Consider the following 25,935-nt stretch of genomic DNA (forward strand, 5'->3'; position numbering starts at 1 on the left):
ACAGTTGTTGGAATTAACGGACAACTTTAAAATAACTATTATAAATGGTAAAGAAATTAGAAGAAAAGATTGAAAGGATGAATAATTTAAACTAATACACAGAAAAATAGTGTATCAGTTTTCTATTGCTGCACTATAAACCACTCCAAAACTTAGTGGATTAAAATAAGAACTAGAGTTCTGTGTGCTAATTGAGTGGTTCTTCTGATATTCTCACCTGGGGTCACTCATATGACTCTTTCCACATGGCCTCTCCATTTCGAGGAAGTTAACCTTGGCTTCTTAAATGATGGTAGGTCTAAGAGGCTAAGCCCCAATATGCAGCATTTATCAAACTTGTTATTGTGTTTTCTCAAGCCCCATTGGCCAAAGCAAGTCACATGACCCAGGGTCAGTATGGAAAAGGACTACACAAGGGCATGAATACTGAAGGCGTGATTCACTGGCAATCATCAATGTATCAGTCTACCACAAGTGGAACCTCTAAGAATAAATTGGCCATTCAAAATTGAAAAATACAAAATCTAAAATTAAAAACTTATTGGATGGGCTTAACAATAGACCGAGCATAGTAGAAGAAAGGATCAGTAGATTCAAAGATAGATCAGTAGGAAATACAATCAAAGCACAGAGAGAACAAAAAAGAATGCAGAACAAACATAACAGAGCATGAAAGACATATGGGACAATATCAAATGGTCTAAAACATATGTAATTGGAATCTCAGAAGGAGAAGACAGAGGGAATGGAAAAAACAAAATATCTTTAAAAGATAATGGCTGATACCAGGGGAAAGGGGAAGGGGGGTGGGGGGTGGGCACAAAGGGTGAAGGGGTGCACCTATAAGATGACTGACAAATAATCATGTACAACTGTAATTTCGCAATGTTGTAAACTATCATAAGCTCAATAAAAAAATATTTAAAAAATTTTTTAAAATAAAAAATAAATTTAAAAAAAGATAATGGCTGAAAATTTTCCAAAGTTGTTGAAAGACATAAATCCACAGACTCGAGAAGCTTAGTGAACTCCAAGCAGGATAGACACAAAGAAAATCCAGTCTAAGCATAGCATAGTCAAACTGCTAACAACCAAAAGAAAAAGCACTTCCCAATATCCGCGAATATTTCAAACAAAACATGTTCAAGAATTTTATGGAGAAAATTAGAAACCCTTATTGAAAGACAACTTAGCCTAAATTAATAGAGAGACATATCATTTTCATAAATTAGAACACTCAATATCTTAAAGATGTCAATTCTACACTGTTTCCTAGGTTAAGTGAAATTCCAATCAAAATCTAACAGAATTTTTTCCAGAACTTGTTCAAAATTGTGCACACATAAACAAATATTTTGTTAGGAAAGTAGACATAGATGACAAAACTATCAATAAAGTATAAATTTAAGATAATGGTTAACTTTAAGGATATAGGAAGTGGAAGGGGTAAAGCTGATATTCTATTTTTTTATCTGGATGGTAGGTATAGACATGTTTGTTGTCTTACTGTTTTTTATACTGTTATATGTTTTTAAAATACTCCTTTCCTTTCTCAATATATAATAAAAATCAAGCTTTTTAAAAAAGAGGTAAAAGCTATGAACATTAAGTGCTTTAAGAATTGTAAGCCCAGAGGGGCTGGCCCAGTGGCACAGCGGTTAAGTGCACACATTCTGCTTCAGAGGCCTGGGATTTGCTGGTTTGGATTCCGGGTGCAGACACGGCACCACTTGGCAAGCCATGCTGTGGCAGGCGTCCCACATATAAATTAGAGGAAGATGGGCACAGATGTGAGCTCAGGGCCGGTCTTCCTCAGCAAAAAGGGGAGGATTAGCAGCTGATGTTAGCTCAGGGCTAATCTTCCTCAAAAAAATAAATAGAATCAATATTTGACTAAAGACAGGGTACAGTCAGGAGAACAAAAAAACATAATAGGTATCTCCAAAAAGGGATTCAATATAGGAGATGGGTCACACATTGGTTGGAACCCTTAAAAAAGCTGAAAGTGAGGTGAGTTAATCCAGATATTCGTAAGTACAGGAAGTAGCTACAACTCCTGAGCCTGAGAGAACCTTCCATTTGCCCATCTAGTTCCTCCAGTTCCATTCTCTACCCTTCTCCACCCTGCTGTCTGACCCTGGAAGGACTGCATCAATAGCATCTCTTGCCTCTGGCCTCCAGTTGGGTTTAAGAAATGGAGTAATCTCAGCAGGATTTTCAGAGGAGGGAGGGAGTAACGTCAGGGTGTTTACGCCCCCAGCTCTCTCTCTGCAGCCTCGCCATCTGAATAAGTTGAGAACAGTTCCCCAGGGACACAGTATTGCTTTTGGTCTTTTACTATAGTACTCAGGGAGAGTGTCAGTGGCCTCCACTTGTCCCTTCCCACCAAAATAGCCCTCACTGCGTTGGTCAGGGAGCCAATGTGAAGATTCTGCCAGCTACCCAATATATCTACTCTAATTACATATTCAGGAAGGGGGGAATCACCAACAGCTTAAGGGGGATTCAATTGTTCAACTGTGAGATATTCTTGGTCCAAAATGTGTGTATCATCTGACGTCCATACATCCTCCAATTTTGACACATGACATTTCTAGTCCCTAGTCATTACTGTCAACTCAGAAATAGGATTGCCTTTACCAAATACATAGTCACCCTGGCAAATGGCCACAGGCACCTTGGCCTGAAGGAATACTTTCAGTATATACTTGTGGCATTAGTACAGAGTCCTCCCTCAAAGGGACCTGGCCTCCACTTCAGTCAGGGCCCCTGGGGCTGTAAATTTAAGTGATAAGCCATGATCCTCCACTGAGGCAACACAATAAAGAGTTTTTCCCATAAGGGCAGGAATTTATCTATTTTGTCCACTGCTGAATCCTCGGTAGGAATTATTGAATACATCATACATATTCAATAAATATCAGCTGAATTAATGGAAAACGGAAAAAATAGAGTGCTGACGCTAGTGATGTGAAAGGGGAAATCGTAAGTTTATTATTTTTTTTTTGTAAATCATAAGTTTAATACAATTGGGATAACAATGGAAACCATTAGGTGTGCTAAAATCAGAGACTCTTTAGCCACAATCAGATGCTCACTGGACTGTGGGTCCAAATTAGGAAGAACTGGAGCAAAATTGATGAACATGTACACAATGCTGGAACTATACCACGGAAAATTGCATCTAAAATGTTGTGAAACTAAGGATTTTTTTACCATGTCTTAGAGTTACTGAATCATAATCCCCATAAAACACATTCATTTATTTATATCACAAACATTTCTTGATCACCTACTATTTGCCAGGCACCATGTTAGTCTCTAGTTATTCAATGGTAAATAAAACAAACATGGGCTCTGCCATCATGGAGTCTACAACTTGTGGAGGAAAAAGGCAATAAACAAGAAATAAATTCATAACTACGTATGGTGACGAGGGCTATGAAGAGCATAGTGATTGAGAATAAGGACCGTCATGAGGGAGGCGGACCTCCGTGAGCCACCAGGGTAGCCCTCTCTGAGGAGGTGGCATTTATCCTGGGATCTGGAAGATGAGAAATCGTGCTTGCAAAGAGTTGGGAGGGGGTTTGCAGAAGAATATTGCAGGTAGAACAGCATATGCATAGGCCTGTAGGGGCAGGTGTCTTGTCCCAGAAACTAAAAGAATGGCCATGTGGCTAAAGCTTCCTGTGCAAGAGAAGAGAGATAGTAGATGAGATCTGAGAGGCAGGCAGTGTAGTAGACCACGCAACGCTTTCATGTGTGGATTGAAAACCCAAGTTCAGGAACAATTTGCGTGTTAAAGGAGAGGACTGTCTGCCTCTCCTCCAATTGCTTCTATTTACTCCAAGCTTCTGCTTCCTCAAATTATGCTTTACCCTACTTTTACTAAGGCATCTTTTCAGCTTCAAGTCCAATGATAAACTGCTTTATTCTATGTCTTTCCCAATTCAAATTCTTGTAACAGAGAATCTGACTGATCCAGTTCATCATTTTGTACCAACCCACCTCGTAGGTCGCTGGTCCTCCTATGGGGTTGGCTTCACTTGGGGAGGTGCTCACCAATCAAGTGTGTCTGGGGCATGGGGGAGAAGGGCCTCCTTGTCTGCATATGGCTATCGCTTCAGCCAAGGCTGTGAGCAGGGCTAGAAGAGTATAAATGGATGGCACATGCACAGAGTCCCACGTATTCACATTTCCATGTATCTTCGCAATAAATTTCTAGGGAGGAGTATGTCTGCCCTTCTCCCCGTGAAACACTGAGGCCCTCTGCTTAGAAGGAAATGAACATCAATGCAATGTGGGCTTTTTGGTGGAATTCTGAGGTAGTGGACGGCCTCTATCTCCATCCCCTCATGAGGTCCCACTAGTCTGTTGGTGAGAGCTTGACATTCACTGGGTCCTATGAGACCCAATGCTCCTTTTTATAATAAATATTTGCAATGCCCCTTTTCTGTTCTAAAATAAAATTCAGGAGCCGGCCCTGTGACCAAGTGGTTAAGTTTGCACACTCTGCTTCAGCAGCCCAGGATTCGCTGGTTCAGATCCTCGGCGCAGACCTAGCACTGCTCATCAAGCCATGCAATGGTGGCATCCCACATAGAAGAACTAGAATGACCTACAGCTAGGATATACAACTACGTACTGGGGCTTTGGGGAGGGAGAAAAAAAAGAGGAAGATTGGCAACAGATGTTAGCTCAGGACCAATCTTCCTCACCAAAAAAAAAAAACTTTAAAATTCATAAATATTATAACTCACATAATTTCAAGAAAAATTAAATTAAGCCCTAAGTATAATACAAAGAAGGAGAAAAGAAACCATTTTATAACAATATGTATTTTGATGTGTAAGTCCACTTAAAGACACGATGAAATAGTCAGGTCTTGTACCTATACATAGCCTGAGCATAATAGCTTCAAACGCAGGCTCAAACGGGCGTACTACACGTGCAATTCAAATCCCACCCGAAGTGTTCACTACCTGTGTCCTGACTTTCCAAAGTGGTGAACAGCTTGGGTAAAGCTCTAACCAAAACAAGATATAATCATCCCTTGATCTACACAGTACTTTCATTCCAGGAAAATTCAATATCCAAGAAACGCTTGCAAAACAGCCTTAGGTTCCGGGCTTAGAGAGTTACAAACGGGTTTCATCTACGTAAATGTCTGGCAGGACATTGGAATTTTGTTTGGGAAACAAGTCAATACGTCATTTTCCAGGACAGTCACACACATTGCATTCCATCAGGCATCCCCCTTCCCCAACTCACTAAATTCCAGTAGGGACCTCATTAATTTTGACAATCAAAAATGCCCCCAGCTGGCCCAGTGGCGCAGCGGTTAACATCGCACGTTCCACTTCGGCAGCCCAGGGTTCACCAGGTCAGATCCTGGGTGTGGACATGGCACCACTTGGCAAGCCATGCTGTGGCAGGCGTCCAACATATAAAGTGGAGGAAGATGGGCACAGATGTTAGCTCAGGGCTAGTCTTCCTCAAAAAAAAAAATGCCCCCAGGGGCCCACCCAGTGGCGTAGTGGTTAAGTCCGGCGTGCTCCCCTTTGGTGGCCAAGGTTTGCAGATTCGGATCCCTGGCAGGGACATATACCACTGTCAGCCATGCTCTGGTGGCAACCCACATATAAAATAGAGGAAGATTGGCACAGATGTTAGCTCAGGGCCAATCTTCCTCAAGCAAAAAGAGGAAGATTGGCAACAGATGTTAGCTTGGGCTCAATCTTCCTCGCCAAAAAAAGAAAAAAAAATTCCCCAGTAATTTCCAAAAATAACCCCTAGAGGGCAGTATCACCCCTTTGAGAATCTTGATCTTGCCCTTAGAGTCCTCTCTCCTTGGATGGTCTATTCTTTGTGAGACAAAAGGACCTGCATCATAAGCACAGATAACTTACCCAAATTCAACTGCATGTGCTCAGAAAAAAAAGAGACATATGGAGAAATGAGATTTTTCAGGGTTTTTTCTCAACTATTTTCTGTCTTTTAAAATCAGTTTAGTGTTGCCTTTCTGAAACTTCATATAAATGGAATCATTTAGCATGTGTGCCTTTGTTTCTGGCTTCTTTTGCTTAACATGTTTTTGAGATTAATTCTTGTTGTGTATACCAGTAAATTGTTACTGTTGTTCATTGAGTAATATTGTTCCGTATGGATGTAACTCAATTTATCCGTCCATTTGGACATTTGGGTTGTTTTCAGTTATGGGATAATATAAATAAAGCTGCTGTGAACATTGATAGAGAAGTCTTTGTACGTACACATTTCCATCTAATTTTATAAGTAACTCTGCAAATGTTTTTCCGAAGTGCTTGTCCACGTTACATTCGCATCAGCAGTGTATCAGGGTTCCAGCTGCTCCAGGTCCCCAGCAACACTCACCGGGGGCAGCCTTTCTTATTTTAATCATTCTGCTGGATGTGTAACGGTATCTCATTGTGGTTTTAATTTGCATCTCCCTGGTGATTAATGATATTGAGCATCTTTTCACAGGCTTATGGGCCATTTGTATACCTTCCTTTGTAAACTGTCTGCTTAAATATTCACCCACTCTATTAGTAGATTGTCTTTTTCTTATTGAATTGTGGGAGTTCTTTACACATTCTGGAAATGAGGCCTTTCTCAGGTATATGTATTGCAAATATGAGCAATAGCAGTCCAAGTAAGCCAGAGGAACCCCCCTTGATCCAGTGCCTGGGTGAGTGGGTGAGGGGATTGTCTCGATTCCCCGGCCGGGAAAGCACCTGGCAATGAAGGCATCACACTGCATTGTGCGATTCCACTGTGGAGAGAGAATTGTTTTTCGTAAAAACGGCCCCTAAACATAACCAATTACTTTCTTTGGTGTAATCAGCAAACATGATGTGTTCCATTGACGGTGGGAAGCTTGCTGTGTATGGCAGGCTCCAGAAAGGCACCTTCCTAAGGCATTTTCGAGAGTGATTTAGGGGGCCAGCCCGGTGGCGTAGTGGTTAAGTTCGCGCGCTTCGCGGCATCAGTGGCCCACAGTTCATGAGCGTGGACCTACACACTGCTGGTCAAGCCATCTGTGGCAGCATGCCACACCCAAAATAGAGGAAGATTGGCACAGGTATTAGCTCAGGGATAGTCTTCCTCAAGCAAAAAGAGGGAGATTGGCAACAGATGTTAGCTCATGGCCAATCTTCCTCACAAAAAAAAGAGTAATTTGGGCCATATGCGATTGTTGCCTGGCTCTCAGATTTCAGTGTAGCCCTGGCACAAGAAGCAATTCCACTCAACACTCTGCCATTGAAAACCCAGGGTGGGAGGGTGTGGGGAGTCACCAAATCATACCCTGAACTCCTACAAGATCCCTCACTGTAACCTTGTTCTCTTCTTTCCTTGTAAGCCCAAGGGGATCCACCAGATCAGCAGAATGAGAAATGCCCCTAATCCATACTCTAATAGAAGAATGCCTGATGCATGTGAAAACGCATATATATATGAATATAATATATATTATATATACATCCACACTGGTTTGCAATCTCTTTAAAATATATATATAACTTTTTTTATCTCCATCCTGACAAAATATATACCAAAAGCTAACAGGGCTTTTGAAAGAGTATTGAATATTTTGAAGCTCATCCATGTTTTATTTTTCCACAATGTGTCCTAATCGTATTACTCAAGTAATAAAAATTGGAAATTTTTAAAGAAATTTCAGGAAGCATTTTAGTGCTAAAAATCTTGTTTTGGAAGACTAGGAAATGTTCATGATCTTCGATAAGTAAAAAAAAGGACACAAAAAAATATGTATGGTGTGATCCATTTCATTTGTAAGTCACGTTTTGCGTCCTGTTTTATTTGTGGGTATTTGTGTGGAGTGAAATCACTGAGGATTTTGCTTTCTTGTTTGTGCTTCTGTTTTCGAAGTTTTCGCAGGTGATCATATTATTACTTCTACAAGTAGGAAAAAAAATGTTATTTTAAAAGTACAAATAAGGGTGAGTCTGGAAGACAAAATGAGGTGCCAGAGGACAGGGGTGGAGTCCCAGCTTACTGGGCATGTGACCTGCGCAGCTCACTTAACTAAGCGCTTCAGTTGCCTTACAGAAAAGGAGGGGATGATAACATCATACGACTGGGAGAATGAAGTGAGCAGTCGGCACTTACTAAAGGCTGATTCTATTATCCTCATAAGCTCAGCCATTCAGTGACTCTTTGGGGAGGGTCTGTGCTCTGAATAGGATTTCTGAGCACCCATGCAGAGCAAAAACCCCTCCTCTGGCTTCCCCCACCCACCCGGCTCACCTTGCGTACCTCCGGTGCCAGGGAGCTCCCTTCCTCACAAAGCTCCCCCTTCACACTAGCCTGTCCTACCCACGTGTGGCTATTGTTCTACTCTGGAAATAGCCTTGACTTGAGGTCCAAAGATTTAAGTCCAGTCTTGGCTCTGGGCCTTGGCAGCTGCACGGCCTTGGACAAGCCCCTTTCCTTTCCAGGCTCGGGAGCCTCATCTGTGAAGCATCTTGAGGAACCTCCCTCCCTAGAATTGCCTTGTCTCCTGGGATTGTTAGGTGCATCCTTATGACCCGGGAGGTTGGATATAGGCTTCGATGAGGGTCTGTTAGGACACTGGGCAGGAGACAGCCCTGCACCTGTGAGGTTTAAGCTTCAGAAAACCGTCTCGTCTGTTTTGTCTTGGTTCAGCCCTCGGAAGGCCAGTGGCTGCCTCTGCCATGACGCACTGAGGGCCACACCGCCTCGCGTCTGTAGTGTTCCCGCCAAAAAAAGGCCTAAGCTGAATCCAGTCACGAGGAAACATCAGACAAACTCAAACTGAAGGACACTCCACCAAACAACTGGCCTGCACTCTCCAAAAACGTCAGTGTCATGAAGGACTGAGCAGTTCTGGATTAGAAGGGATCAAAGAAACATAACAAATGACTGTAATGCCTGATCCATGGATTTTCTTTTGCTAATCTGAAGATTAGACAATAGAATTTGTCAATGTTAAGTCCTGATTTTTATTGCTGCACTGTGGTGGTATAAGAAAATGCTTTTGTTTTTAGGAAAAATCCACTGAAGTATTTAGGTATAAAGGATCATCGTCTGAGATGTATATATAACTATAAATATATTACTAAATTTATATATAGTTTTATATATACACACACACAGACAGAGGAAATGATAAGGTTAAAGTAGTAAAATATTAATATTTGGGGGGCTGGCCCCGTGGCCGAGTGGTTAAGTTCGCGCGCTCTGCTGCAGGCGGCCCAGTGTTTCGTTAGTTCGAATCCTGGGCGCGGACATGGCACTGCTCATCAGACCACGCTGAGGCAGCGTCCCACATGCCACAACTAGAAGAACCCACAACGAAGAATACACAACTATGTACCGGGGGGCTTTGGGGAGAAAAAGGAAAAAATAAAAAATCTTTAAAAAAAAAAAATATTAATATTTGGAAAACCTGGGTGAAGGATCTATGGGAATTCTTTGTATCGGTCTTGCAGATGTTCTGTAAGACTGAAATTATGTGGAGAAGTCCAGTTGCGTGCTTCTTGCTCAGGAAAAGTGCTGGCAATTACAGCAGCTTTCATTGACTAAGCACTTATACAGTGCCGGGTCATCTCATTTGATCCCACAGCTACCCTCTTAAGAGCTGTCATTATGCCCTTTCTGCAGAGAAGGATCCTGACATCAGACAGCGGAGGTGACTTGCTCTCATCACGTGGCCGGTGGCCTGCACGTGGCAGAGCTGGGATATGAACTTGAGTGTGTCTGACTCCTCGCTCCTGAAATCACCACCATCTTCTGCAACACGGTCACAAATTCCCTCCCACTACCCCTTAGACTATGCAAGGAAAACAGAGCTTCTTTACTCTTTGTAAATCAACTGAGGGGGGAGGGGTCGGAGTGCCGAACTAAATTTAGTTCAATCCAGTTCAAAACTTGGTCTAATTCAACAATTTAAATATCCTCTTGAGGTTTCTTGAGTTCAGAGAGACTTGGTCTCTTTGGTATAATTGCTCAAGCTTTCAGATTCCTCCTCTCCTCTCCCTGCTCCTCCCAAATACGATGGCTGAGATAAGGGTGGGGAGACGCAATGGTCCAGTGCTTGCTGGCATCTGCTGGGAGCTGAGTGGCTTGGGCCTGTCACTGACAACATCCACTGGCTTCCAGCTAAGGCTGGTTGCTGATGAACTGGTGTGGCCTCCTGCAGACTCACTGAGGCCCAGTGTCATGTCAGCTCTCTGTGGTTCTGTGGCCATCTCTAGGGTTTTTATCTTGTCCTCTTTCTAGACTCCAGACACCGAGCCCACCTTGCCCCCACCAAATTAGGTTCTAAAACAGGCCCATGTTTAGACCACCCAAAAACTAAGGGAGGCACAGAAGGAGGACTGAGACTCAGGTGGTATGCTTTGTTATGAAAATAATTCAGTGTTTCCCCCCAGTTAGTAAAGAGCTGCTGCCCAAGTCCCCTGGGTATCCCCTCCTCCACTCCAGCTGCCTCTGGCATATCCCAGGTCCCTCCCACACCAGAAACCAAAGGATTCCCACCTAGCACAGCAGGTAGCCTCCAAGACTGCTCCAGCCCCAGGCTCAGCATCCCTTCTGATGCTGAGTATTTTGAACTTCACCACTCCTTTCTTAGCCTGGCCACGCAGGGTCCTTTCTCTTACTCCAAGGCTACCCTGACATTCTCTGAAAAGTCTCAAAGGACAGTGGACAAGAGCCCCTCTGCCCTTGGCATTCCCCTCAACTTATCCAAAACACCTGCCCCTTTCAGGGCTTACCCCCAGGGAGAGGGTGGACCAACACTAAGGGTCTTCTCCAGCTCCCTTTATCCCGAGCTCAAGTCTACTATAGAGGCGAGAACAGCCAAATACCTTTTTCCCAGCCTCCCTTACATCAATAGCCATGTGACACTGTTCTGGTCCTTTGAGAAGTAAGCAGAAGTCTGCTGAGGGGGGTTCCAGGGAAAGCTTTTGCTTTCCAGGTAAAAGTGAGAAACTAGCCCATGCCAACCCTCCCCCCTGCTCCAACGACATTGAAAGAGGGGGAACCTCTCCCTCCACCCCTCCCTCTAATAATGACATAAAGCCTAAAGTTTTGGTAGCTATATGTGACCCAAGAGGATCCCAGAGATGCTTGCCTGATGTGGTTGCTGCCTACCTCCCTGAGCTAACTGCTGCCAATCCTCCTCTTTTTGCTGAGGAAGCCTGGCCCTGAGCTAACATCCATGCCCATCTTTCTCTACTTTATGTGTGGGACGCCTACCACAGCATGGTGTGCCAAGCGGTGCCATGTCCACCCCCAGGATCCGAACCCGTGAACCCTGGGCTGCTGAAGCAGAATGTGCGTACTTAACCGCTGTGCTACCGGGCCAGCCCCCAGATATCTTTTTATGTGAGAGAAATAAGCCTCTGCAAGTTGAGTTTCCTATTTTTTCAGCCAAGCACAATCCCAATACAGGGTAATTAGAATGCATGTCTGTCAAGCTACCTCGCGGACTCTGCTCGTGTTTTCCCCCTGCCTTGCTGTCCCCACAGTTCCTTGGGCCTGAAAGAAGCAGACTTTTCCTCTATCACCCCTCCCTACTTACACGAAAACTTCACTTTCATAAAATCCTTATGGTCCTTTCCACCTGGGCAGACTCTTGAAATGCTAAAATAGGAGACAAAGGAATGTAGAAAAATCCTGGCCCCGGGGGTGGCTGGGCAGTGAGCAAGCAGCAAGAGGAGACAGTCGGCAGCATGTGTTTTATTAGAGAGCAAGGGTGCCAGCCCCAGAACCGGCTACACAGATTCAGGCTTGGGGGCCGCCGGAGCCTTGAGTCCGTAGGGGAGACAGCACAGGGAGCCATCTGGGCACAGATGCATGTAGGTCTCTTGCCTTGTGCAGTAAGTCCGGCAGGCCCCTTGGCCCTTCCAGCACCGTTTGAATTCACTTCTCCCTATGCAGAGGAAGATCAGAGGTCACAGAGCAGCCCAGGGGTTGTGGGTTAGACCACTGTTCACAGTTTTGACCACAGATCAAGGGTTAGGCCACAGGTCACAGGTTAGACCATTGGTCACAGGTTAGCTCTCTGGGCTTTTGTTGGACCACAGGATACAGAGCAGCCCATGGGTTCCAGTTGAGACCACTGGTCACAGATTTAACCACAGATCAAGGGTTAGGCCACAAGCCCCAGTTTAGACCACAGACCACAAGTTAGGCCACAGGGCCCAGGTTAGATCACAAGTCACCAGTGAGCTCTCTGGTCATCTGTTAGATGACAGGTCATAGAGCAGCCCAGAGGTCATAAGTTAGGCCATGGGACATGAGCTCTGACCACAGGGCAAAGGTTAGACTAGAGATAACAGGCTAGACCACTACTCATAGATGAGACAACCAATGACAATTTAGACCACAGATCTCAGTCCAGATTAGCCCACAGGGGGCAAGTTAGACCACTGGTTACAAGTTAGAGACTAATTTCTTGTCCAGGTTAACTCACATCCCAGATATACTCTAAGCACTTTTCATAACAACACTATCCGATTATAGTTGGTCTTATTACAATCCCTGTATACAGCCAAGGAAACTGAGGCACAGAAAGGCTAACAACTTTGCTCATGGTCACATAGCCATTAAGGAGCAGAGCCAGGATTCAAACCTAGGCAATCCAGCTCCAGGGTCCCCACTCGTAACCATTATACAAACTGCCTCACACACAGAGGGACCTGTTAATGTTAGGGTTTAGTGGAGGAATTTCCAACCATGGGCATGGAAAAGGCAAGGCTTTGGGGGAATAGGTCCTGCACCCCCTCCAAGCGTCTTTGATCATAGCATGCAGTGGGGCATCTCCTTTATTTATTCATACAACAGACATGGGGCATTAGGGGTACCACAATGAACAAGATGGCATGGTCCATGCCCTCAAGGAGCTCCGAGCAGGGAAGGCAGTTAAAACCCAAGCAAATAAATACAATAAGTAGAGTGGTAAACACGCTGAAGGAAACGATCAGGGTGCTGCGATGGCCATCAGGGCAGATGTGGCCAAGTGAGGGGCGAGGAGGATCGCTTAGACAGGCCTGTCTGTTACAGTGATGTTTCCAGACAGGTGACCTGGCAACTCAGAAGAATGGGGGCTGACTGGGAGGTACAGGGGAAAGGCTCCTCTGCCTCTCCCTGGATTAAGATACCCCACAGAATCCTCACGATACCCCGGGCCAACCCATGGGTGTTATTCAGCCCTGCCAACCGGCCCATCCTTCCATCCTGCCAAGGCTGGGAATCTTAGAATGATACAGAGCTGGCCTCAAAATCTCTACGAGGCAAAGAATCCACACTCTGAAGACGGTGTGTAGTATAATGGTTAACGGTGTGGTGCGAACCCAGCTCAGACCGCCTGGGTCCGAATCCCAGCTCTGCTGTTTCCCAGCTGAATGACCTTGGCCTCCGATTCTTCATCTGGACCAGTCTCTTTCAGAGGGCTGTGTAGAGCATTTAATCACTAGAGCATATTGCCTGAACACGTAGTAAATACTCAATAAATGGAAAGGGAGATTATCAGAATGACAACTTAGAGAGTTGGAACAACCAGTGCTCATTCAGGTCAACCCTCTCATTTTACAAAGAAAGAAGGAAAAGGACTTATCCAGCTTCTCCTAACCAGTAAGTGGTGGATCTACCTAAACCCAAGGCCCTGACGCCCAGGTGAGGGCAGTTCCTATAATAACTCCTCTTAACACATCATCACATTTCAACCTTCCAACAACCCCGAGATACAGAAGTTGTTACGTTTTCTCCTACACCATCCACTGTCCTCTCCTCATACCTTTGACTTCCTCTCCCTCCACTCGTCTCCCCATGCCCCCCACTCCAGCCACACTGGCCTCCTCATTGCTCCTCAAACACACCTGTCACCCTCCCGCCTCCTTTGTCCTTGCCGCTCCCTCTGCCTGCAACAATCTTCTTTGTATTCTCACTGTCATCACATCTCTGCTCAAACCTTCCTTACAGAAAGTTAGAAGACATCTGAGACTACAGTCATGCATTGCTTAACAACAGGGATACGTTCTGAGAAATGAATTGCTAGGTAGTTTCGTTATTGTGCAAACATCATAGAGTGTACTTACACAAACAAAGACGGTATAGCCTAACATCCTAGGCTATATGACACACCTAAACTATATGGTACTGATCTTATGGGCCCACAGTCGTACATGAATCCATCATTAACCAAAACGTCCTGATGTGGCACATGACCATACTTCACAATAGTTCACTGGGGACAAGGGGCAGGTGAAAAAGAAAAAAGGATTGGTTCAAGTTGATAATTGTTGAGGTTGGGGGATGGATACATAAGGGTTTTTGTACTATTTTTTTATTCATGTTTGAAATTTTCTAAAATAAAAAGATTCCTTTTAAAAACTCACATCATTACATTATTCTCTGGTTTTGCATGAGTTTATATTTTTCCATAATAAAAAGTCTTTTTTTGTTTAGATTGGCACCTGAGCTAACTTCTTTGCCAATCTTCTTTTTTTTTCCCCCTTCTTCTTCTCCCCAAAGCCCCCCAGTACATAGTTGTAAATTCTAGTTGTAGGTCCCTCTGGTTGTGCTGTGTGAGACGCCGCCTCAGCATAGCAGGATGAGCGGTGCCATGTCTGCACGCAGGATCCAAACAGTGAAACCCTGGGCCACCGAAGCAGAGCACACAAACTCAACCACTCAGCCACGGGCTGGCCCCTAAAAAGTTTTTTAAAAACTTGCTTTGTGCCTTATATTATTTTCTCTGCTTTCATGTAAATTTCAAACTTTCCAAAATAAAAACTTAAAAAAAAAAAAGCTTATCAGAGGCCTTCCTTGACCATCCCCATCAGCTCACCCGTCATCCCCACAAGCATACGTCACACAAACCCCTAGTTCTGCTTTTATTCTTCTTAACGCTTATCACCATCTGACACATTATATGTTTATTTGGTTATTTTTTGTCACCACTGACTAACACATCAGCTCTGCAAAGGCAAGAACCTTGTTTTCTGTCTCTCCTGGGTCTCCAGCAGTTGTAATAATGCCTGGCACACAGGAAATATTTTTCCAGTGAATATTTGTGGAGTGAATCTCATCTTAAAGATTAGGAAACTGAGGGGCGGGCTGCTTTAGCAACTCAGTCTAAGCTGCCCAGCAAGTCAGCGGTGGGGCCAGAACGTCAGCACTGGCCCAGGCCCCTTCTGTCCCCAGGCCCTGAGAGCCAGTCCTCCTTTCTACACACACACACTCACACACACAGGCGATGTTACCTGGCGGCACATGACCCAGGACCAGGAGAGCCACAATGAGCAGAAGCAGCTGTGTCATGGCCACAGGGCTCCTGGGGAGGCCACTGGGAAGAACACAAGAGGAGACGAGCCAAGCGACCTGAGCCTGCTGCCTGCAGCCCAGCCTTTATTGGGCTACAGATCCAGGCAGGAGTGTAGGCAGCAGGAGACCTAGGTGGGAGTCTGAGGCCTTGTGGGCCCAAGGCTACAGCTGGATCTCAGCCAACGACATGGGGAACTGGTCAGCCATACCCTCTGGAGGTTACTGAGCTCTGAAGCCGGGGACAGGATTTCCTGAAGCAATGCCTGGGTCAGAAACTGGACATCTTCCCCACCTGAGAGGGTAGGGAAAGCCTTGGCTTCAGAGAGACCTGGTTCAATGCCAGCATCTCCCCCTGATGGCTGTGATACCTTGAGCAAGTCACTCAGCCTCTCTGAGCCCCAGGCTGTCATCTAGGAAATGATGACAAGCCCCCCTTGCAAAGCTAAATACATGGAGGTTTCCCTTCCTGATGCCCAGGAGATGGGACCAGAAACCCGTTCAAACAGGCACATATTTAGGCCTATTCAGAAAATGAGAAGAGTAATAGTACCTACCTCATAGAGCGCAATGGCTGCCTAGCACATTTAAAGATTAAACGAAATAATACAGTGGTTCTCAAAGTGTAGGACACAGAGCAGCAAGCAGCTACAAACCCTGGGGCTTGTTAGAAATGCAAATTATCAAGCTCTACCCAAACCTACAAAATCAAAGCTCTAGGCGTGGGTCCCAGCCAGCTGCGGTTTAACAAATCCTCCAAGAGATTCTATTGCACCGCTAAAGTTTGGGGACCACTGAGAGAATTTGTGTACAGAGCTTAGAACAGCGTCTGCTACACAGGCATCTGAGCCGCATCTTGAAAGATGAGTAGAGGAAAGGGTGTTCCAGACAGAAGGAATAGAATGTGCCTGAAGGAGTGGGGCGTAGCCAGAGCAAAGGATTTGTTGGGAGGAGAGATTGAAAATGACCCTGCAGAGGAAAGGAGCCAGAGCGCCATCGGCCTTGAAGGTCAAGTTCAGGCTTTTGTATTGTAGACAACTGTAAGTTTTGTAGCAAGGGTGAAACCTGCTCAGATTTCAGTTTTAAACAGAGAAACTGAATCCCGGAGAAGGGAGGTGATTTGACTAAGGCCATACAGCCACTGAGCTGCAGAGCTGGGACTTCTAAACTACGACGCCTCCCTCCCGGACAACGTACAACAGCGAACCACTTGCAGCCCATCTTGTAGGTGGGACAGGGAAGCTTGGAGGGCCAAACCTCAGCAGGAAGCCAGGCATGAGGGGGTTCAGTGTCTGCCCAGAGCCCTGCGGGGGCTGAGCTAGTCCACCAGGCTGCTGTGGGAGTGCTCTAGGCCAGACACCTGGACCCCCTCACCCATGACAAGGAGCCCCACCCACAGGTACAGCCCGGTCTCTGCGGGCCCCATAAACATACTGGCCCCAGTCCCTCATGACTGAAAAGGAAGCACCCTCCTCAAAGAGAGGCCCACAGAAGGCCAAAACCACCAGTTCCCTACAGCCAACTTCTCTCCTATAGCGAGATCATAGTGTCTCTTTCCTCCTCCTCTAGGCCTGGGAAGCTATTTAAAAAAAAGTCATGGGCCAAGATAGAAAGGGACAGTGGGCTGAGAAGCAGAGACCTGAGTCCCAGGCCCAGGTAAGTTTTCTCTTCCTCTTAGTGTTGTGTCAGGATTAAATGAGCTAGTGAAAAGTGCACATACCATACCAGGCACAGCACAAGTGCTCAGTAAATATTCATCAGAGGGCACAGCCATTCTTCCAGGCACCGGCCAGCCCTAGCTGCGTAAGGGGTACTTAACCCAGAATTTGGTGAATGAATGAATGAATGATGTTAAAATAAGATATTTAGAACTCTTCAGTGCAGACTTCCTGGGCTCCCTCCTCCCCTCAAGCCACCTCCCAAAATTAATTTTCCATCCAGAGCAGAGTTTCTAAAGTGGGGTCCATGAACTCCGCATCAGGGTCTCTTGGACACTTGTTTAAAACGCAGATTGCCGAACCCCTCTCCCAGGACTGCCGAATCTGCCTCTTCTGGAGGGTGGGAGCTGGAACCTGAATATTTAACAAGCTTTCCAAGCGGTTCTTGTGAGGGAGAAAGTCGGTGCGCCTTATGGCTGGAGTGGACAGATGCGGAGGCAGAGGGGAACCAGACCCAGGAATCGAGAATCCCCATCCTTCCTCTCTCTGGCCCTCCACCCCAACACCGCCACCGCCACTCCCACCCCAGGCGAAGCCCTTGAGGCAGCGGGTCAGCTGAGCTCTGCGAAAAGTCATTCAGTGGCCAAGGCCTTGGGGCGGGGACCCCCGGGCTGCCCTAATGGGGCGGGGCTGGACGGGGCGGGGTCGCGGCTCCTCCCCCGCCGGGGCGACTGGGCGGGACCGCCCGAGGGGCTGCGCGCCGCGGCGGTGGTACAGCCTGGAGCGGCCGGCGGCTGCGGCCGGGGACCCTGGACCCCTCCCCACGGCGAGGTAAAGGCCGGCGCAGCCCGCCGCCAACTTAGTCAAGTTGGAGCGGAGTTCGCCAGGCGCCTGCGTGGGGGGGTTCTGCGGCGTAGGCAGGGGCGAGGGAGGCCTCGAACCCGCCTCCCGGGGGTGAGGGTCCTCCGACCTGGGGCCCCGAGGGTTGGGGAGTCTCGGACAGGGAACCCTCCCGGGACCGGGGGATTCGCACCCAGGACCCCAGGCTGGGTGAGCTCGGACTCAGACTCGGGGAATGACATATCCGCTCCCGGGCCCTCTGGGTCTTCTCCTCCCAGCCCCCACCCCCGCCAGGACCCTGTCCTGTCTCCAAACCTGGGTCCCGGCTGTCTCGAAGCCCCGCTCCCCAACAGCAGCTGGAGGCCGTCGCGCCAACCTCTCCTGAATTTTTCACGTAAAGGGCGGGCCAGACACGCCGTTCCCATGGCACCAGAGCGCTCCGGTTTCAGCCAGAGGGAACCCCCAGATCCCCCTCGCCCTTCGGAGTACCAGCCCACCCCCTCCTCCCTTTTCCTCAGCCCTCGTGAGATGGGGCAGTGGAAGTGAGCAAGTTGAGGGGCCCTCAACTCTCCTCTGTACCCCCCAACCCTGAATCATGGTGAAGAGTCCTGTGGGGAAGGGGAGGAGGGGGCAATTCAGGCGCCTTTCAGAGCATGGACGGCATGTTCTGAATGGGAAGGGCAGGTCTGTGTACACAAGTGTGTGCGTGCTTGTGTGGACGTCCCGCCTCACTGCTGCCTCTCTGCCTGACTGTGTCATGGGGAGTGGGTCATCCTCAAGGCATAGGAAATGGCCTCTGGGTGTGCATGCATGTGTGTGTTCACAGCTCGCACACTCACTCCTCCCAGCCTGGCCCAGGTATACCCTCGGCCTGAAGCCAGAAAGCCCGCACCCCAAGGAGCCCAGACTCCTCCTCCTCCCATGTGAACTCAAGAGGGGGCTCTGGAGGAGGCCATCTCAGCAGCTGTCAGGACTCTACAGAAGAAGGGGGGCTCAAAGCACCCTGCTCACACCGCCCATTCTCCCTTCTTGCTCACAGAAGGAAGGAAGGAGCCAAGTCCCCCTCCCAAGGATGACACTAAACACTCAGCAAGAAGCAAAGACGCCCCTGCATCGTCGAGCCAGCACTCCTCTGCCCCTGTCCCCCCGGGGCCACCAGCCTGGCCTCCTGTGCGCAGCGCCCTCCACGCAATCCCAGCATCCCCGGCTGGGCCAATCAGCCTCCCTCAACCCTCCCACCCGGAAACCTTCACCTGCCCCCAACGGTTGGTCCTCTGAATCCAGCGACTCTGAAGGCTCCTGGGAGGCCCTCTACCGCGTGGTACTGCTTGGAGATCCTGGCGTAGGGAAGACCAGCCTGGCCAGCCTCTTTGCAGGGAAGCAAGAGCGGGACCTCCATGAACAGCTGGGAGGTAGGGACCCTGTGGGATGAGCTGGGATGTGGCCAGAGGCATAAAAAGCACTGTCATCAGGGTCACAAGGCTGCCAAGAACAGTTGTACAACGCATGCACTGCTCGATGCTAAGAGGTGCGGTTCACATAGACTGTGGAGTGAACAGTGCCCTCCTAGAGTTGTGCAGCCTGCACGATGGTCGACGGGAGGGAAATTCTTTGAATAGCGAATGAGAATTCTGCCAATTTCTCATGGATGAGAGGTGTATGATTCATTTCCATGTGGTAAGGAAAGCAGTTCTGAGAGTAAAGAAATGGTGGACTTCCACCCAGCTCAGAAACTGCCAGCCCCAGCTCCCCCTGACTCTCAGGTCCTCCCAGTCCCATCCACGGCCACCAGGATCTGCAGCAAAAGTAAGATCCTGCCCAGAATAGACTCCCAGACTCCAAGAACTGGGCTCTGGGTTCCTTTACTCCCAAAAGAGGCAGTGAGCTGAGAGGGCCAGGGGCTCCAGCAATGATGGGGAACAGGGACAGGAGAGAGGAAATGAAGATGGATTCCTGCAGGACTGGCTGAAAGGGCAAAAGATGAATGGGGAAGGGGGTTGGTTAAAAGCAGAGAGAAGGTGGGGACACTCTGGTCAGGCCCCAGCCTTGAGCCCTCTGAGAGTGAGAACCCATATGAGAGGCATCCATCTGTACCCCTGTATGTGTGACGGATGGGGAGACTGAGGCTCAGAGAGCGTAATGTGACCTGCCTGAAGCATACACTAAGCCAGGCACAGAGCAGGACTGGGAGAATCCCCAGCCCAGCTTCAACCCCATCAGCCCACATCCATTCAATCCACCACACCAACAATAGCTTTTTCAGCACCTACTATGTGCCAGGTACTGTACTGGTAGCTGGGGAGACATGGGCTCCTCGTGGAGCTTCTGTCTTGTCCTATCAGGAGAGACAAGCATCAGACAAGTGTGGTAAGCACTTCAAGAAGTGGAGGGGGCACTGTGACCAGAAGCGGGGGTTGGAGGTACCCACACCCTCCCCAGACCTCTCTGAGCTCCGGCTCTTTCCTCGGTTGCAGAAGATGTGTACGAGAGGACCCTCACAGTGGATGGAGAGGACACCACGCTGGTGGTCATGGACACCTGGGAGGCTGAGAAACTGGTATGACACAGCAAACAAGACTTGGGGGAGGGATGCTGAGCCTATTACCAGACTCCAAGGACACCACAGAGCAAGGACAGGGCAGGGGCCATCCTCAGCACTCCCCAAAACCCACAGCTCCTAAGCAGCCTTTCCAACCAAAAGCAGAGGGAGCTCATGACCCGGCCCTTTTCTGGGTCCACTGACCCCCTCCCTGCAGACATCCCAGGATGTGCTTCTCCCCCTCCAGCCTCCTCCTTATTAGCACCCTCGTCCCACTCCACCCACCCACCCACATTGTGCAGAGGAAGGAACACTGGTTTTAGCACCAAAATGCCTGAGGTGAAGCCCTCTTTCTTTTCTGACCAGTTGTGTAGCTTTGTGCAACTGACGTACTCCCTCTGACTTCCCCGCTCTGGGCTTCAGTTTTCTCTGATAAATGGGTTGATCGTTCCTGCCTCCCTTACCAGCTGGTTTTAAAAACTTCTTATGCAATTTCACAGAAGTGAGCGCAGTCTGGAGCATGAAAAAATGCTGAGCATGGGTGAAGAATTGTAAAGAATGATAATTTTTGTTAATTATAACTTGATAGTAAAAAAGGAAGCTAAAGTGTGTCCTTCCCCAATCCCTTCCAGAGTAGGAAGAGAGCAGCAGGCAGGGACATGTCCCTAGTATGCTTTTCTTATTTTGTTTGAGTTTTCTTTTTTCTTGCTGTTCAGGTAATACATGGTTATTGTAGAACGTTGAAGAAATAGAGCTAAACAAAAAGAAGGATCTTAAAATCACCCAGGATCCCACCCGGCTAAAGGGTAGGCTCCTCCCATGAAATACAGGGAGGCCCTGCCCATCGGGTGGGGCTGAGGAGGCCAGTGTTGGGTGATTGACAGGAATGGCTGACAGCTCCAGTAATAGGCCCAAAAGCGAGGGATGAAGGAGCTCTGTGGTCAGTTCCTTTTAACAAGCATAGAAGGAAACCCAGGTCCAAGTGAGCATAATAATAATGATGATGATTCTCATAAAGGCAGCTGACATTTATGGAGCACCTTCTTGCTTAGTGTCAGCCCCTGTGCTAAGCACTGGACGTATATTATAACGTTCAGTCAAGACAAAAACTATCCGGTGAGTGTTCTTCTGATTGCCATTCTGCTAATGCAGAAATCGAAGCTCAGAGAGGTTAAGTAATGTGTCCAAAGCTCTCAGATAGCAAATGAGATTCAAACCCAGATCTGTAAGACCCCAGAGCCTGTCCTCTTATGCACTAGGACTGCCCCTCTCCATCCCCCCAGGAGCATGACCTTCTGAACCTCCAGCTGAGATTTCACTCCATCTCTCATCCATTCATTACGAAGCACCAGCTGGGTGTATCTCATGGGCCAGGACACTGAAGACCCAGCTGTGAATAAGGCAGACGTAACCCCTGGCCTCATGGAGCTCACACGCTGATGAGGAAGGGTTTACTTTTTGGATGCCGTTGAGAATCCTGGGGGGGCAGAGTCCAGTGAATTAAGAAGAGGGATCAGACTAGGAGTCCCATTTGGGAGACGGTGTGAGGGAAGAGTACTGGACTAGAAGGCAGGAATTGAAATTCTGTGCCCAGCTGGCTGTGTGGCCTTGAGAGTTTTCACTTCTCCTCTGGCCCTTGGTTCTCCTACAAGTAAAATGGAGAGACTGGTACAGTTTCCCCAGTCAGTGACTGTGTAAGCAGGTCCCAAAGAGGGGCCACACAGTAGCAGTCTTAATGGAATAAGCATCCATCCTTTCCATCCTTGAGCAACATGGTATTCTTTGATGGCACAGAGGCAGAATCAGGCAGAATTGGGTGGACCTTTAGCTCGTCCAGTAGTGCCCTAGCTTGGCTGACCATCAGAGTCGCTGGAGAGAGTATCAAAATCAAAATCTCAGGCCTCACCCAAGACCTAATGAATAAGAACCTACAAAAATGGGGTCCTGGAATCTATATTGTTAATCATACTCCCAAGGGGTTCTTACCCACCAACCCATGCACCAACCAGCTTTCATAGCAGCTGGTTTCATAGCACCAGCTCGCACATAGCAAATCCTCCATAAATATTTGTGCAAGGAATGAATGAATGGTCAAGACCCTCCCTCTCATTCTAGAGATGGGGAAACTGAGACCCAGAGGGAGGAAGGAACCTATCCATAGTCAAGGTTGAGAACCCACATCTGTCTGATTCAGCCCACAGTTATTTGGCCTAGGGAAGTCTCAATATGGCTGTTGAGAACTTACTCCCTTTGACAATGAGGTTGACCATGGATCTGATGCTTTCCTATTCATCTATCTTATTTGGTTATCAGAAAACTTTTCTGGCTTCTTCTCCCCCTCACAAACAATGCTTCCACCACATTCTCTTCTCTCCTGCTCAGCCTGCTTATCCTTTCAAACCCCACTCACCAGTCCACTGTGAAGCCCACCCACATTCTGCCAGATTGAGTTCTTCTGGCCTAACCTCTCCCTGCCTACGGACCCCCCATGGCTCTTCCAGCCCCTTGTATCTGCCGCTCTTAATGGTACTTAACACTGCAGTATAACTCTCCATTTCCATACCCTCCCTTCCAGACCATGAGCTTTTGGAGGACAGGAACTGTGTTTTGTTAAACACTTATAAATTTGTTCCCCAGGTGGTCCAGACTCAGAGTCTGACAAAAGATCATCATCCAAAACAGAATCTCAAACTTCCTCCAGTTCTTCCCTTTCCTTGTCAAACAACCCGAAAGGACTCCACTTCTTAAAATGCCCCTGGCCTCTCCTACCCGCTTCCCTTACATTCCAGTTGTTACCTCACCCCTCTCTTGAAGTCAGCTTCCTGTCCTCACTTCTCTCCCTTCCTTTTTTCTATTAATTCTAAACTGCAAAAGACCAACAGAACTGTCTAGCAAGACCGAACCCTCCTTAGAAACCAGACAAAAGAGCTGAGCAGGCAAAGCCAGAGCCCTCCTTAGCAGGAAGAGGAACCAAATAAATCTTTTGTGTCTGGTGCCCAGCCTACAGAAGGACCAATGAATGACAGAATGTAGTAAGGGAGTGTCATTAGCCCAATTTTTCAAGCAGAGTAACTGGGGCTCAGAGAGGATCAGTAGTTTCCCAAGCTGACACGGAATTGTGGCAGAATTTGTCACCCAAACCCATCCTGAGTATAAACCTCAGCCCCATTCCATGCTTTAGACCATCCTAGCCCCCACCTTTCTCAGCCAGGGCCTAGGTACCCTCTGAGGATGGGCCTGGGGTCCCTCCCCTACAGGATGAAAGCTGGAGCCAGGAGTCATGCCTGCAGGTGGGCAGTGCCTATGTCATTGTGTACTCCATCGCGGACAGAGGCAGCTTCGAGAGTGCCTCTGAGCTCCGCATTCAGCTGCGGCGCACACATCAGGCGGACCACGTGCCCATCATCCTGGTGGGCAACAAGGCGGACCTGGCACGCTGCCGGGAAGTCTCCGTGGAAGGTGAGCCCTCCACTCCCCCTTCCTCCTCCCCTTTGTCTCCGTCCCACTGTTACTGCAACTCCTCCAGTGTTCTTCATCTCAGTGACCATCCCCACCTCACTCTCATCCTGCATCTATTTGCCTATGCCTGAAAACTAGGAACCATTCCAAACCAGTCCCCAAATCCTGTCAGGTCCACCTCCCTTAACCCCGCATTCCCTTCCCTACGTGCCCACAGCCTCTGCCCCTTCCTGGCATCTCCACTCTAGCCTGGGCCAACCCCTGCACTTCTCTATCCCCACTCAATTGGTTCTCCTTGCTGGCTGCCAGAGTTTTCCAGAACCAGATCTGACCTTGCCATTTCTTTGCTGAAAAATTCCCCTATGGCTCTCCTATGCCCTTAGTCAGAGACACTTTATCCACTAGGCATGATAGGCCCAGGGCCTACAAGCTGTTCAAGGGCTTACATCTGAGACCTGGAAAAGACAATTATTAGGCAACAAAATACAGTGGGAAAGTTATCAATTCAAATTTCACAAAGCTTTAATTGTCTACAGACAAAATTGTGTCAGCCAGCAACTGCAAACCAAAACGGCTAAAGTTATATATAAATTGTTTTTAATGTGAGATGGGGAATATTTTAATATGTTTGATAAATCAGGTGGGACGCATAAAGATGGTCCTACTCACAGGGCAAAATCTAAAATATATGGAAACTGAGACCCAGAGTGGGGTTGCCAGTTCCACAGGATCACCAGCCACCGAGAAATAGAATCCAGGCCCCTGCCTCGCAGCCCAGGGGCATCCTGGAGGTGGAAGACCATATGCTATGCAAAATTCTGCAACATTATCCCCAGGAGATTTTGTTAAAACGTAGGGTCCCAGACCTCATCCCAACCTACCGAATCACAATCTCTGTGGGTGGGCTCAGGAATCTGCATTTTAACAAGCTCCCCCAGATAATTCCGATGAACAGATGAGACCCCTTACCCGGCATTCAAGGCCCTTCTCTACCCGCTCCCAGCCTCCCTGTCTTTCTAGCCTCCTTCTGCTACCAGAATCAGTCACAAGCCTACGAACTAACTCCTCCAAGCCAGGTCTGATGTATGTCTGAGTTCCCTGGCACCCGACAAAAGGCACGGGGAAAGGAAAAATTGCTTTGATCGAGGCTGAGCACAGTTCTTCCTACCTTTATCTCCTCCTCCACCCTATCTCGCCTGACCCCGCCCCCTCAGAGGGCCGCGCCTGCGCTGTGGTGTTCGACTGCAAGTTCATCGAGACGTCGGCCACGCTGCAGCACAACGTGGCCGAGCTCTTCGAGGGCGTGGTGCGCCAACTGCGCCTGCGCCGCCGGGACAGCTCGGCCCGGGAGCCCGCGGCGCCCAGACGACGGGCGAGCCTCGGCCAGCGCGCTCGCCGCTTCCTGGCCCGCCTGACGGCCCGCAGCGCCCGGCGCCGGGCACTCAAGGCCCGCTCCAAGTCCTGCCACAACCTGGCCGTGCTCTGAGGCCGCCCGCCCTCCCAGGTATGGCGGGACACTGGGGTGCACTCTGGGCTCCACTGACGCCACCAACGCCACCGAGGAGCAGAGGCGCGGTGGCCTGGAGGCTGCATCGTGGTACTTGCTTGCCCGCTGCCCCGACGGTCGGAGCATCTCCCAGACCCGCAACTTGGGGGACCCCTCCGCCCTCGGGGAAGCCGTGGACTGTGGGGCCGAAGCCCAAGCTGGGCACAGAGTAGGGTTTTTTACGTAGTGCGCGTCTTTTTGTAAAAATCTTCCCTGTCCCTGGGCTCCGGCCACCTCTTAGAAACCCTCCACAATAAACCAGACCAGAAGGATGTCCTGTCTGATGCCCAGACCTCTTCTTTTGGGCTCTTCCAGGCTTCTCCGCCTCCCGCTCTCCCATCTACACTGGCTGCAGACTGGGTTAGCCAGGTGACCTGTGTGTCAGGGTCAGTCAATAAAAGCATTGGACCAATTGTGTGTGCGGGCTCTTCTCCCAACCACTGGGCAGGGCCCCTGCCCCCCCCATCTTTGAGGGAGACCCAGTGGAGCGCAAACAACCACAGTTCAGTGTGATGACCTCTTATTAACCCATTTTTTAGATTATAGATTCACAAAGTATTATC

At 48.4% G+C, this 25,935-nt stretch overlaps 2 protein-coding genes across 4 annotated transcripts; one reads left to right on the forward strand and one right to left on the reverse strand.

The window, feature by feature from the left end:
- Nucleotides 1-11,708: 11,708 nt before the first annotated feature.
- On the reverse strand, nucleotides 11,709-18,270 carry DEFB124 (defensin beta 124). 2 transcript variants are annotated; one of them, XM_044748544.2, is made up of 2 exons: nucleotides 15,273-15,460; nucleotides 11,709-11,938 (listed from the first exon to the last, which is right to left on the reverse strand). In XM_044748544.2, the coding sequence occupies exons 1-2, from the start codon at nucleotides 15,328-15,330 to the stop codon at nucleotides 11,781-11,783; spliced, it is 216 nt and encodes a 71-aa protein (XP_044604479.1). In that variant the 5' UTR covers nucleotides 15,331-15,460; the 3' UTR covers nucleotides 11,709-11,780. The 2 variants fall into 2 exon arrangements, 1 of the variants encoding a protein (XP_044604479.1); XR_006514158.2 differs by lacking the exon at nucleotides 15,273-15,460 and adding an exon at nucleotides 18,144-18,270 and having other exon boundaries at nucleotides 11,801-11,938.
- REM1 (RRAD and GEM like GTPase 1) lies at nucleotides 17,678-25,784 on the forward strand. 2 transcript variants are annotated; one of them, XM_044748543.2, is made up of 5 exons: nucleotides 17,678-17,819; nucleotides 18,868-19,240; nucleotides 20,303-20,385; nucleotides 23,625-23,826; nucleotides 25,041-25,784. In XM_044748543.2, exons 2-5 carry the CDS (start codon nucleotides 18,901-18,903, stop codon nucleotides 25,310-25,312), a joined length of 897 nt encoding a protein of 298 aa, XP_044604478.1. In that variant the 5' UTR covers nucleotides 17,678-17,819; nucleotides 18,868-18,900; the 3' UTR covers nucleotides 25,313-25,784. The 2 variants fall into 2 exon arrangements, with proteins under 2 accessions (XP_044604478.1, XP_014700511.1); XM_014845025.3 differs by having other exon boundaries at nucleotides 20,306-20,385.
- The last annotated feature ends 151 nt before the right edge of the window (nucleotides 25,785-25,935 follow it).

The sequence above is a fragment of the Equus asinus genome, chromosome 15 (genome assembly GCF_041296235.1).
Source record: "Equus asinus isolate D_3611 breed Donkey chromosome 15, EquAss-T2T_v2, whole genome shotgun sequence".
Taxonomy (NCBI): domain Eukaryota; kingdom Metazoa; phylum Chordata; class Mammalia; order Perissodactyla; family Equidae; genus Equus; species Equus asinus.

Coding starts and splice junctions, on each gene's coding strand:
- REM1 (XM_044748543.2), top strand. CDS start 18,901: ATGACACTAAACACTCAGCAAGAAGCAAAGACGCCCCTGCATCGTCGA. Junction 20,386..23,624: donor CCTGGGAGGCTGAGAAACTG/GTATGACACAGC, acceptor CCTCCCCTACAG/GATGAAAGCTGGAGCCAGGA. Junction 23,827..25,040: donor CCGGGAAGTCTCCGTGGAAG/GTGAGCCCTCCA, acceptor CCGCCCCCTCAG/AGGGCCGCGCCTGCGCTGTG.
- DEFB124 (XM_044748544.2), bottom strand. CDS start 15,330: ATGACACAGCTGCTTCTGCTCATTGTGGCTCTCCTGGTCCTGGGTCAT. Junction 11,939..15,272: donor CCTGGGTCATGTGCCGCCAG/GTAACATCGCCT, acceptor TCCTCTGCATAG/GGAGAAGTGAATTCAAACGG.